General features: G+C 42.2%; 1 protein-coding gene and 1 pseudogene across 2 annotated transcripts in view; both read left to right on the plus strand.

The window, feature by feature from the left end:
• The window catches only part of LOC148348269 (cadherin-20-like), an 81,815-nt gene extending 68,883 nt beyond the window's left edge, over positions 1-12,932 (plus strand). For both annotated transcript variants that reach the window (XM_088321891.1, XM_088321892.1), the window contains exons 7-12: positions 2,736-2,998; positions 4,909-5,045; positions 5,150-5,271; positions 5,338-5,455; positions 6,465-6,716; positions 9,646-12,932. In XM_088321891.1, coding sequence (XP_088178017.1) covers positions 2,736-2,998; positions 4,909-5,045; positions 5,150-5,271; positions 5,338-5,455; positions 6,465-6,716; positions 9,646-10,136 — 1,383 coding nt within the window. In that variant the 3' untranslated portion in view covers positions 10,137-12,932. The remainder of the gene's footprint in view (positions 1-2,735; positions 2,999-4,908; positions 5,046-5,149; positions 5,272-5,337; positions 5,456-6,464; positions 6,717-9,645) is intronic.
• LOC148348270 (U2 spliceosomal RNA) lies at positions 725-943 on the plus strand (annotated as a pseudogene).
• Positions 12,933-13,388: the final 456 nt, after the last annotated feature.

A 13,388-nucleotide genomic window follows, 5' to 3' on the forward strand; every position in this document is an offset into this window, starting at 1 on the left:
ATTCTCCAATTGTTCATTCAATTGGTTTTGAAACAGTCAAAATATTCAAATAAATATCATTTGCTACACATAAAATCTTTAATTTAAAGTAATAGCAAATGAATGTCTACTTTGTGAAGCACGAAATATGACCATTTTGCATTGAAACATGCAATAGGGCTACTTCAGGATGTTTTATTGCATAAAATTTTAAATCAAGATTAACAAAATTTATTTTAAAAAAGCAGGTTCAGAAAAATGTAGAGGGCAGCACGGCGGCGCAGTGGTTAGCGCTTGTGCGGCACAGTTCATGTCATGGGAACCTCCTGCGTGGGTTAAAATCCAGCTCCAGACTTCCTGTGCGGAGTCTGTATGTTCTCCCCGTGCTTGCGTGGGTTTCCTCCGGGCACTCCGGTTTCCTCCCACATTCCAAAAACATGCATTTCAGGTGAATTGGCCGGCCCAAATTGTCCCTAGGTGTGACTGAGCGAGTGAGTTGTCTGTCCCTGTGTGCCCTGCGATTGGCTGGCAACCAGTTCAGGGTGTCCCCTGCCCACTGCCCGATGACTGCTGGGATGGGCTCCAGCAACCCCGCGACCCTACTGAGGATAAGCGGTGTACCTAATGAGATGAGATGAGAAAAATGTAGCCAGTTTTTTAAAAGTTGGCCAAGAGCAAAATGAATACCTGGCAGGGGAGATACCATGATCATGAAGGTGGTTAGCAAGGCTTTGATGCTAGGTCCTTAGCTTGGCCTTTTTGCTAGGACCTTAACTTGGCCTTAGCTAGGCTTTCATGCTGGGTCCTTAGCTTGGCCTTTCGGACTGGCCTTGATGCTAGGTCCTTAGCTTGGCCTTTGCCATGATCTTTGATTTTTGCATTCCGGAGATGGAATAAGAGCTTGCTCTGTCCACTCCACGCATCGGCCCGGTATTGCAGTACCTCCGGGAACGGTGCATTCGCATTGATCGCAGCAAGGCTTTAGGGCTAGGACCTTAGCTTGGCCTTTTGGCTGAGAGTAAGTGTCCCGGCTCCTAGGCTTTGTAGCGTATTATGAACTGACCGATAACGGATAATGGATAATGAATAACGAAGATAGAACAATAACCCTTAAAAACCCCAAAACCCCATATAGGTTTTATGGTGGCACACGAAGGGAACAGAGGATAAGAAGTCGTTATTTTCAACATATATGTTAGCATTATTGTCAGGACCAGAACGAAAAACAGGACCCAATTGCGTAGCGTTTACCACAAGTTTTATTGAAGTAAGAGGGGGTTCTGCGCCCACGATCTGGTGTTCGCTGGCCGAACACGGAAGTGGATCTTCTGTAGTGAGCGATGGCGGTGTCAGGGACGGAAAAACTGGTCAGTAACCGGGACTGGGACTGCAAGGCATGGTCGAAAACAAGTCGTGAGCCAGAACGGGAGAGAAGACGTAGTCGGGAACAAAAAGGGGTCGTAAGCCGGGATGGGAGAGTAGACGTGGTCAGCATCAAAAACAGGTCGTAACCGGAGACAAACGGGAGCAAAAACTGTTCAGGCGGGAGTCAGGGTCTAAAAAGGCTTGTCTAATTTACACTGAGGTTTGCAGACCGACTGACAACAGGGGACTGACAGGACTGGGTTCAAATACTGACAGGGAGCCAATTAGATCCCGCGGCAGTTGGTGCCAAATGAGTGGGCACAGCTGAATCACATCAGTAATCATGACAATTATATCTTAATCGTTTTCGTCTGGCGGGCCAGGTTAAAAAGCCTGAGAAAATTATTGATTTAAAGGGACAGTGTGTAATATTTAGTGCCTTCTAGCAGTACAAAAAACTTTCATTCAGGAAAAAAAAACTGATTTGAATACTAGGAAAAAATATATCAACTATCATACCAATGTTATTTCTTATTAAAAATCATAGGTCAAGAAATGTGTATTGCTTTTACACAGTGGAATCCACCGAATGCCACCACGCTGTGTTCTGAGGCACTGACCCTTGCTCGCACCAGACAACACAGTGCCATCTGGTGGTAAAATATTACACATTGTGACTTAAATGATTTAAACTTTGTTTACCTGAAATTGCAAACTTCTCTTAGATTTCATATCTATAATAAAAAGAAGCTAATGCATATTAAGACATCTGCAATTGTGTGTGTTTTTTTTAATACAGGTGAGTGCAATCGTTTGCCTTAAACCGCACGTCTATGACTTCTATTTTAAGTAAAATAACATTGAGATGTTTTCTTAAAGGAACCGTGTGTAAAATTTAGTGGCTCCCAAAGGTACAAAACCCCTTCATTGGGGCAACAAATACATGGATTTGAATAGTAGGCAAAAATACACAATCGTACAGATGTAAATTTTCATTAATATTCCGAGGTGGAGAACTATGAGTCCATACCTAGTAATTGCCGCCATGTTTGCCTGGAATCATTCTGCTATGCTGTGTTCATTTGGGACGAGTTTTCTTCTGCGTTAGACAATACAGATCGCTCCAGTGGTCAAATAATACACTGTGTACCTTTATGTACCTTTATGTTCTCTGGTTGATTAATGGTAGTCATTAAATACAGCGGTGTGTTGCTTAGCTTTGGTGAAATCCATGGGACATATTTTAAACTGCGTTTCATTATTTGACGTAAAAAGGGGCTTAATTTTTCTTTGTGCTTCTGTCATCTTTGTCTCGTGGGCTGGATCGTATCTGATAGTTGGCCTGATGATGAGAAAGCGTTCAAGGCTTGAATTTGTTATTTGTGCTACAGGCGCTGGACTTCGAGGCCAAGCGCAGTTACACGCTAAAAGTGGAAGGCGCCAACACGCTATCGGAGTCAGTTTCCTCGTCGGTTTCTTCTACAGTGACGTTGCGCGACGTCACCATTGTGCACGTGAGCGTGGAAGACGTGGATGAACCTCCCGTTTTCGAGGCCACTTCTTACCTGGTAGACGTAGCTGAGGACGCCGATGTGGGCACGCTGGTCAGGACGGTGGCCGCCAGGGACCCTGACGTCAACAACCACACTGTCAGGTGAGAGATGGCGAAGTCAGCTGAAGACTTGCAAGCAGAGGTCGCCATGACATCACATTTCCTGACTCCTTGTTTTCACCTTTTACTTATTCCTTGCTGTTTTTCTTCATCCATATTCCATTATGTCTTCCTCCCTACCTCCTTTTTATCCTCTATTTCTATTGTTATTTCTGTTAGGTTCCTCCTGTTTTGCAGCTCATTTTTCACTTCATTCTGCTCTTATTCCACTTGACTCTATCCGCCCACCTCCTCATGTGGGGATGGGCAAAGTTAAGCCACCTGAGGCAATGAGACAACTATTTCATCCGAAAGGTGTGCCTGAACCTCAGCCCAGTTCTTTTATTTCAAATGCTCACTATAATAAAATAAGAACCAGGGGACTGTATATTCTCGTAACACTTTACTGGATGGCAGAAATATTGAATACACAGCTGCGGAGCCTTTTTCAGTATACTGTGGAAGAAGTCTGTCTTATATCCAAGATAGAGCCTATTTACCAGTATACTGTCTTGATGACTCTGCCTCTTCATTGTGGCTCTGTGCTACTCAATGGCCTGAATTGGTTCATACGGAAATGCCAGGCAAGGAAGGTCACAGCAACCTATCCAGTCAGCTCAAGTCTTCATCTAATATCTGAGAGGCCTAATCTAATACTGTACATCCAAAGGTTCTCTACTCAGTATTTCATTCATATTGACTATTTACTGCTCTCTGCTGCAGTAGTGCAGAATTGCAGCTCAATATTCAAGATGGACTTTAATGGCATTAACATTAAATGCCAATACAATTTTCTTCGCAAACCTGGTGTACAGTGTTGATAAAACAAACTTAAAATGAGGGTACAATGAAAATGAAATATATGTTTATATATATATATATACATTTTTTTATATGTTCATCAAGGTATGTCTGAGTGTAAAAAGTATGTTGTGTTGAGCCTCACAGCCTATAAATTATTGTCCTGCAGTTAGGGGTTGGCGGGGGGGCTGATGGACTTGACTTGTCTGGGGAAAAAACTGCTTCTCAGTCTGTTTGTGGTGGTGCAGATATTCCTGTGGCGCTTTCCTGACAGGAGCGGTACTATGAGTATGTGGCCTGGGCGGCTGGGATCCATGGTCATCGCTTTTTCTTTCGCCCACGATGCCCCATGCAGTCCTAACCACCTGCGTCCGGTTTATTTAATATTGTAATGTTGCAATGAAGTCCTAAAGAATCATTATTAATAGTTGACAACTTGTTTTAATCATAAAGACTAAATTTCACAAACAACTATAAATGAACAAACTATCTGTCTAACTGACTAACTAATTGACTTAAATATAGCTAATTCAAGGGCAGCACGGCGGCGCAGTGGTTTGTGCGTGTGCAGCTCATTTCTGAAGTCATGAGATCGAACGTTCCTGTGTGGAGTTTGCATGTTCTCCCCATGCTTGTGTGGGTTTCCTCCGGGCACTCCGGTTTGCTCCCACATTCCAAAAACATGCATGTTAATTGGCCGGTCCGAATTGTCCCTAGGTATGAATGAGCAAGTGAGTTGTCTGTCTCAGTGTGCCCTGCGACTGGCTGGCAACAGGCTGTTCAGGCTGTCCCCCTGCCCGAAGATAGCTGGGATGGGCTCCAGCACCACCGCAACCCTACTAAGGATAAGCGGTGCAGATAATGGATGGATGGATAACTAATTCAAGCCATTATATACCTTGGTGACACGCCAACAAACACAAGTAATGAGGCAAGCCTGGTCAAGTGACTGATTCTGCTCAACACTGGCCCAAAATGAGGCTTCATTTTCACCGTTCACATGACGCTGCGTCAACAGCACGGACTTCCCAATGAGGCTTCATTCCCAACGCTCACCTTTACCTGACATAAGCTTTGAAGCCGCGTCTTATTTTGCCCATCACTATGCTCAGGTATTCCCTGGACCGTACTACGGACCCGGACAAGTTCTTCTACGTGGACATCACGTCCGGCGCTCTGATGACACTGCGTCCGCTGGACCGCGAGCAGTTGGGCTGGCATAACATCAGCGTCTTAGCCATGGAGATGAGTATGTGTGGCACCATTTCATTCTTTTAATCACATGAGCTCATTCATCAGCATTGATGGCTATAGACGTGATTAGAATCAAGCATCCATTGATGTTTGTTTTAGATAATCCTTCGCAGCTGTCGAGTGCAGCCGTGTCCATCCGCGTGCAGGACGTCAATGACAATGCGCCCACGCTCAGCGATTCCCTGGAAGCCATCGTGTGCGACAGCGCCAAGGCCGGACAGGTAACCTGAGCGCCTGACCCGAGCACGGACACTCAAGTGGTCCACTGACTTTTTGGGGCGTTGCAGCTGATCCAGGCGGTGACGGCCGAGGATCCCGACGAACCTTCTGGCGGGCATCGCTTCGCCTACGCCTTTGCACCGCACGCCGCCAACAACCCCAACTTCACCCTGCGGGACAACCAAGGTAAGCGCACCAATACAGTACTTTGTCATTTTTCGTGGAGGTTGTGTTCATAAAAGGTCTCATAACTGTCAAAAACCGCAAAGTAGAAACCTTTATTTATTCATTCATCAAATACTCTATTAAACATTAAAACCAAAGAACAAACTCTATTTAAGTGTTAGTTTAAAAGAATACAAGTACTGTATTTTATAAAAGTTTTTTTGTCTTACAAATAACTTATTTACTGTCAATCTATGGTTATAAAAATAGTCTTGCTTCTTTTTTACAGGACTTTTCTGAATAAGGACACGAACCACTTTGTTTTGTCGCCATTGTGTGAATGAAAACAATTTGGCATGAAAAGAACATTCCAAACTACAAAGTACTTTACAAATGTTTTTGTTCACACAAAAAATATGAACTGTCAAATTATACTTTGAAAAATAATTTAGCAAATTCTTTTGCACTATTGATTGGTCAAATTTAATATGTTTGGTTGACCCATTTGGGCACATGTGCAGATAAAGCAGCTTTTTATGGGAACCTTATTTAGGCAAAATAATTGGCAGAAAAATGTGAATTATGCACTTATGTTATTAGTGTGATGATATATTATCATTATGTTTTTGACTGTTTTGTTTGGGAGGCCATATCTAAAAAAATAACTAAGCATTTCAAAACATTTCACTTTACTTCAGATGTTATTTCTGTAGCCCTTATGGGGACTTTGTGAAAAACTGCTTTTACCTTCATTTACATGTCGAAAAGTCCCACTTTGTTGGCGATAGAAAGCATCTTCCTCTAGCTTATGGTGCTTTTGAGTATTTTGTTGACATGCTTGCCTTTAGAGAAACTTGAAATTGAAAAATATTTGCACGTACGTATGTATGTATACAACCTGGATCACAACATCATTAAAACATGCACTGGCAAAAGCAGAAAAGTTGTGTGGGTAAATCTCAATACAGCAAGGGAACACCGTACCCCAAAACCTTTCAGGTTAACCAAAACGTGTCAATTTCGTGTTTAGACAACACAGCTTGGATCCTGACCCGTCGCAGTGGCTGGTCCCAGCGCGAGCAGAGCGTCTTCTACCTTCCCATCACAGTGACGGACGGGCAAGCGCCCGCAATGAGCAGCACGTCCACACTGAGCGTTCGCGTTTGTGCCTGCGACCGCCACGGACGCGTCCTCAGTTGCGCCCCGCAAGCTTTTCGGCTGCATGCCAGCCTCAGCAGGGCTGCCCTCGTCGCCATCCTGGCCGCTGCATTTGTGCTCCTGGGTAAGTTAAATGTGGGAGTCCAGATGATCTAAAATAAAAAGGACCCCTTTTTCATACAAATCATTCTTCAATGAAATTAACCCGTTGTGGGGGTTCTTTTGTACTGCATGACCTCGTTTGATTTGTAAACATTCGCTAAGGCAAGAAAAATCACAGAAATGGAGATCTTTTTTTTCTCATGACAATCACAATACATTCCCATATTTAGATCAAAACCAAAAAGGTCATGAATTCAATCCAGGAGTTTTCATTAATTCAACACTTCATGAATTGATGCAAGAAAACTTTAATAGATGAAATCAAGTGTGTGTGTTGCATATATAGAACATTGTGTTGTCTATGTTTTCAGGTTCGCAAATTTGTGATAGTGAAAGTGATTATGTAGCACAATGGTTAGCACATTCACCTAATTTGCAAAGGGTCCTCGGTTTGAGACCGGGTGGAAACATTTGTCGGGCTGGAGAGCATTGGGAGCCAAGTGGTTAAGAGAGGTAAAAAATGCAAGTTGATTTAATTAGTATACATATTGTGGTCCAATTTAGTATTAATAAGTATTCAACTCAAGTACCATGAAAGTTTAAGATTTTCTTCAAATTGTGCAGCGCTTCCTATCGAGCAGCGCACCCTGTGTGTAATGTAGAGCAGCGGGCGTAGCTGAAGACACCATGAGGTTGCCGTTCACACTGCAGAGCTTAATGTTCAATTCTTTTGGAGTGAAATCTGATATTTTTTTGTGTGATCATTCACATTTCCAACTAAATGCGACCTGTATGTGATCTCCCGTGAATTCTGTACGCCTCCTGTGTGACGCAACCGTATCCCTCTTGCAAGGAAGAGGACATGTGACATCACACACAATGCATTGTTTGCAGAAGTACTCATGGATTCTAACACCGTAGCGTATCTAGCAATTTGATTTATTGTGCTACGGAAGGCTGAACAGAGTTGTCCCCAAAATATGAATTAAATCGAAAACCTTACTTTCCCTCTATTGAATGCTTTCTGTGTTTTCGTCCACCATGGTGTGTGTATTTCAACGCTATGCGGAAGAACATGAAAACCCAGCAATTGTGAGAGGATTGAAGATTAATTAAATGAAAGTTCACAAGCAGAGGATGCTGAAAAACAAACTGCGACAAGTTTTTATCCAAGTGTTTTACTTTGTAATCAATACTTACATAAACCACAACCAAACTCAGTTTTGGTACCGTTATACTTTTAAATACTCACACTTGTACGCCTATCTGTATTGTAAGGCGGTATTGTGCCGAAAAATGCCCCCCCTCTTTGCATGAAATGTCCCCCCCTCGCGAAACATTGCTGAAACGTCTGCGTATCTAATTTTTGGGGGAATGTAAAAGGACCGTAAATCACGGAGCATTTGCACCTTGTATGTGCAAGAGGGGCATTATTCATCAGAACAGCGGCCGCAGCAAAGGGCACCCGCGCCCTATCATGCAGTGCGCCCTGTGTAGTGTTAAATACAGAAATAGCACTAGCTACGGAGACTCTGCCTGTGGTCGTAAAAATATTGTAGTTTATAAATACAGTACATATTTCTCTCTGAGGTTCCTTTAAACAAGGACAAACAGGCTCTGAGACAGACATAGGCTCGTCACGACCCTGAACAAGCCAACTAAACTGTGAAAATATATGTCCTGCGACTTATTTGGGATGTTTTTATTGCTGCCTAATGTTAATGCACTAGTTTTCATTGCACTATTGTTACAATGCACTATTCTTTTTGTCCATCCATTTTGACAGTCTTTTTATGTTTTGTTTTCTTTAATGTCTTTATTACATGATACCCTAGAGTACCATGTCTAATCTGGTGCGTACAATTTTTCGCTACGTTGATCAGTGTATGTACGGGTGCTTGAAATCCTTGATAATGCTTGAATTTAATGATGCCTTTTCAAAGATTGAAAACTGCTTAAATTTTGGGTGAAGTGCCCTGCAAATACTTGAAATGGTTGACATGTTTCTCAAGAAGTCTCCTTAAATATGACACAACACTGCTCTCTGGTGGACTTGCTCTGCAATTACATTACTTCTTACCTCGTCATTAATGGCAGCGGGCAGTAGTTTGTATGACTTGGTTCTACAAAGCTTCATTGCCCCCTATGGGTTGCGCCCATGATGGCAGGTGCATGGTACACTTAAATAATAATAATAATAATAATAATTTCCTTGTATTGTCATTCTGTGTAACAATGTACACAGAACGAAATGTCGATTGCACCTGACTCGTTGTAGCGAGCCGATGCAGCCGCAGCCAACAGAGGGCGCCGCCGACCACTTTTTAAGTCTTAGGAATGACTCGGCCGGGGCGCGAACCACCGACCTCCCAGTCTCAAAGCGGGCGCCTTACCATCTAGGCTACTGAGCTGGTAAACAGGGCACTGATAAATGTGCATTAGTGCAATGATTATTTATACATTATGGCCATTTTTATGGACCAAATGAAAAATTAAGATAGAGATTCACAGTGGTAATATGTAATGGGAAGGACTTCCCGTGACTTAAATCGTAGGCTACATAATTTTTTTCCCAACATCTTTATAGGGAGAGATTAGTCTAAAAAATACAAATATTCGTAATTTACTCAAGATCTAAAAATCATATGTCTTGATTAATGCACATGCAAGATTAAAAACGGATACATTAACTGCAAATATGTATGTCAACATTTGCTTTGTATGTCCTTGAAAAGTGCTTGAATTTGGCCATGAAAAAGGTGTACAAATACTATTGATATCAATGACAATAAAGACGATTCAATTCAATACTTTTTCTTAATCTAGGAAACAAACTCACTTTATTGCTAGTGTGCTGGAACAATTTATATCATTTGTTGTGTGTTTCAACTCGGGAACTAGCCGGCATTGATTTTACGCCAGTCACACTTGGACTTTTGTTGTTTGTTTAGCGCTGACCCTGCTGATGCTGTCGCTGCGACTCCAGCGCAAGAAGCCGTACTTGAGCCACCAGGAAGAGAACGTGCACGAGAACATCGTCCGCTACGACGACGAGGGCGGCGGCGAGGAAGACACCGAGGCCTTCGACATCGCAGCCATGTGGGCGCCGACGCCCGACGCCCGGCAGGACATCTTCCCCGAGGTCCAGAGTCTGTCCCGCTACGTGCCGGCGCCCGTCCCGGCACCCGTCCACAGCGTTCACGGCTACGTCCTGTCCAAGTTGCTGGAGGCGGACGCCGATCCCTGCGCGCCGCCCTACGACTCGCTGCAAACGTACGCTTACGAGGGAGACGGCTCAGTAGCCGAATCGCTCAGTTCTCTGCAGTCTGGCACCTCGGGGGCTGACCACGAGTACGATTACCTCAACGAATGGGGGCCCCGTTTCCGCAAGCTAGCTGAGATGTACGGCGTCTTGGACAACAATGCTTCTCCCGTGTGGTAGCCGTAACCAACCGTTCGAACTACTTGAACCATGTAGAGCCTCCTCGACAATACGGTGACGCCTTTATGGTCACAGACGAATTCCAGAAAGAATGTCAGCGTTGACAACATGCCTGCTTCTGTGGGGTCCAATTGGGGCCCTTTAACACGAATCCACACGAAAAAGTAGAATCATTTCCTAGAGAAGAAAGAAGAAGGCTGTCCTTTGGCATCAACTTAATTGATGGTTTTCGTGTGACATCATGATCATCCATGTATGTAATTAGTCAGCCATATTGGATGGGTCTAACAGATGTGGTTTGATGTTGACAGAAATCGACACTATTGTGGTGCATTTTCAAATGAAAGGGGATGATGTAAGGCATTGTTTTTTGAGTTTTTCAGTTTTTTTTAAAGTACCGGTACTCGGTGAGTGGAGAGTAGAGGGAGAACCTCACTTAGTCAATGTGACTTCCCATACGTGCCATGAAACCTAGCAAAAAATAGTGTGCTGTTTTTCAGCTGAAATGAACTCCTGAGAGAACCCTGAGTGTCCCTGAAAGCCTTACAAAAAGAGTGCACCCGTGTCCGGTGATTGGAGGGCAAAGACAGGCCCCACATTAACTCAACGAGACCCCCAGGGATGGCCCAGGCACAGTGTTGGACAAGTTAGTTTAAAAAAGTAATTAGTAATAGTTACTCAGTACTTTTTCCAACTGAATTACTCTATATTAAAAGGAACTAGTTACCAGGGAAAGTAACTGTTTATGTAACTTTTAAAAAGGTTTTATTTTAAAGAATTTACATTTTTTTGGAGCAAATACGAAAGAAACATCGCAGCGATGTCTTTGATGGGAGTTTACTTGCAGGGTTCGGAATTTTAACGATTTTTAGAGAACTGTAGAGAACCAAACGGGTCTTCCGGTTGTTTTTGTGGCTTTAGATTGTACTATACCAATTAGTATGTAATATTACTCCCAGAAGGACTTAAAAAGTGGGAAAAAAAGACAAACATGAGAAGAAACAAAAGAAAAAATATAATAAAAGGAAAAAGAGAGATTCAAAAAGTAAAAGAAGATACTTTACATTTTCATAATTAAAAAAACACATTTACACTTAAAAACACAGGAAATATAATTAAAAGATGTATACATTTACAAAATAAAGAGAAAATGCAAAACAATTTTAACCTTTTTTTATGTTTAACAAATTTAAGGTCCCCAAAAATGCATATAGACCAATATCAAGAGAAAAAAGATGTCTCGGAGGGAACCAGCTGTCGATTGGAGGGGAGCGGACTCCCTTCGTTCACTTCCAAAAGCCGGCTCGCGAGCCAGTTCGCGAACGACGCAATTCGGGTGTGGTCAAATAGCGCTTACATTCTTCGTGGATCAGCCCTGATTAGTAAATACTATAGTTCGTATTTTGAATGGTGACATGAACCGAAAAGACATGATGTGAACAACTCGAAGGAGAGTGGAAAACCGGACAGCTGGAAACGCCGTCAGGTGCGCTGAGGGGAACACAGCGCCATTGACGTTCAGCAGTCAAAGTAACATGACCGTCATTAATGGTGATGGCATTGTAACAGCAGAAAACATATTTCTTTATATTACCCTGTTACTGTAAAAATAACAGTTACGTAACATCATTATTCATACCGGCGTTACTCCCAACACTGCGCGAGTTAATACGTCTAGCCCATAATAGTGCGCCATTCACGAACCAAAATTCGTGCTGAAGAGAGCCTTAATTAAACCCCAACCCCAAACTACACGTTTGCTTGAACAAGTATGGGTCGTGTTTGTCGTTCATGGAACAATTGTGGTCATAGCGTATCCTGGATCGTTCATTTAACAGCAGCTTAGAACCGTTCAGAGCTTTGATCACCATATTTCAAAGGTCAATAACAATAATAAGCAGCAACGTTACATACACCCACCCATCCAATATGGCCACCATTGCTCAGGTTGCCCGTATTCAGAGTAAGAAATAATTGAATCAATTGAATGCAACGTGAGGATGGAATGCACAATGGATCCTAAGTAGAGTCGCCTGGAAAGAACAACATCTCCACCTCAATGTCATGACTTTGACGTACTGGATGCAAACTATTTTGGCTTTCAGGCAACATTTGGAGACTGCATCATGCACCACAGACATGGGATTTGAAAGCACACTTAAAAAAGGCCACCTCAACTTTTAATTTATTGGTCTATTTATATGGGAGTAAATAGTGTCCTTTTGGAAGCAAACTGATTTTTGGAAAGCAAGAAGAGAATTTGATCCATCGTGCCAGCATGGTGTGAGCGTCACCTGATGGACCAAGCTCGGACTGTCATCTGCATCAAGTGCCAAATGTATAAAGGACCATTTGGATTATAAAAAACAACTACGTGTTTGTTTTTGATCTTTTTACTTGAAGACGTGTGGCTGCTTATGTTACACTAGCTAGCGCAGTATGCAAACGTTGAGACTGTTTTGTATTTTGCTAATAAAATACTCCAAAGATACTTTGGTGACCTGATTATGTTCCAACAATTCAGTGGTAGTTTGTCAAAATGAATATATTAAATCCAGTTTACTTTGTGTTTATAAAAGTCATTGGTTGAATATGTATAGTCTGTGACATTGTGTAGAAGCTGAATGTCTTTAGTCCAGGTATATTTAACTGAGTAACTTTATTTTATTCATGGCTATCAAAGTCAAAGAAATAACTTTTTAGACATTTGTCCCATCTTCCAAAAAGCAGTCAATATGTAACGGTAAAATTGTTTTTGTTTCACTGATGAAATTCGGGAGCTGTTTGTTAGTTTGTTTGAAAAAGAAAAGAAAAAAAGTATACATGAAATAATAATGGTATCAAAAAAGTTACAAAAGTAATAAAGTAAATCCTTCTGCTAGCTTAAGCTAATAACATATCAGTGTGCTCTATTACTATGCTAGGCAAGCATACCGCAAATAGCACCTTTGTGTTAGCTTGTGGCCGAATTAATCAACAAAAGTTTGGATTCAAGCTTCAAAGGACGATTAAGGTCTGTCTTATTTATCAATGTAAATAAAACAAAAACGAAGAGTTTAAGACATGCATTTTATTTGTTTCACCATCGAAAAAGCAGTCAAATCAGTAACTTATTTAAACTAGTTTTAGCTTATGAAGATCAGTGTGATCACTTAGCGTGCTAGGCTAGTTAGCCGCAGTTAGCTCTATCATGTGTTAGCATGTTGCGGGTGGACGAGTGCATCAACAAAGATTGGATTCACCGTTAGAAGG

The sequence above is a fragment of the Urocampus carinirostris genome, chromosome 18 (genome assembly GCF_059441175.1).
Source record: "Urocampus carinirostris isolate Australia breed hairy pipefish chromosome 18, RoL_Ucar_1.0, whole genome shotgun sequence".
Lineage (NCBI taxonomy): Eukaryota > Metazoa > Chordata > Actinopteri > Syngnathiformes > Syngnathidae > Urocampus > Urocampus carinirostris.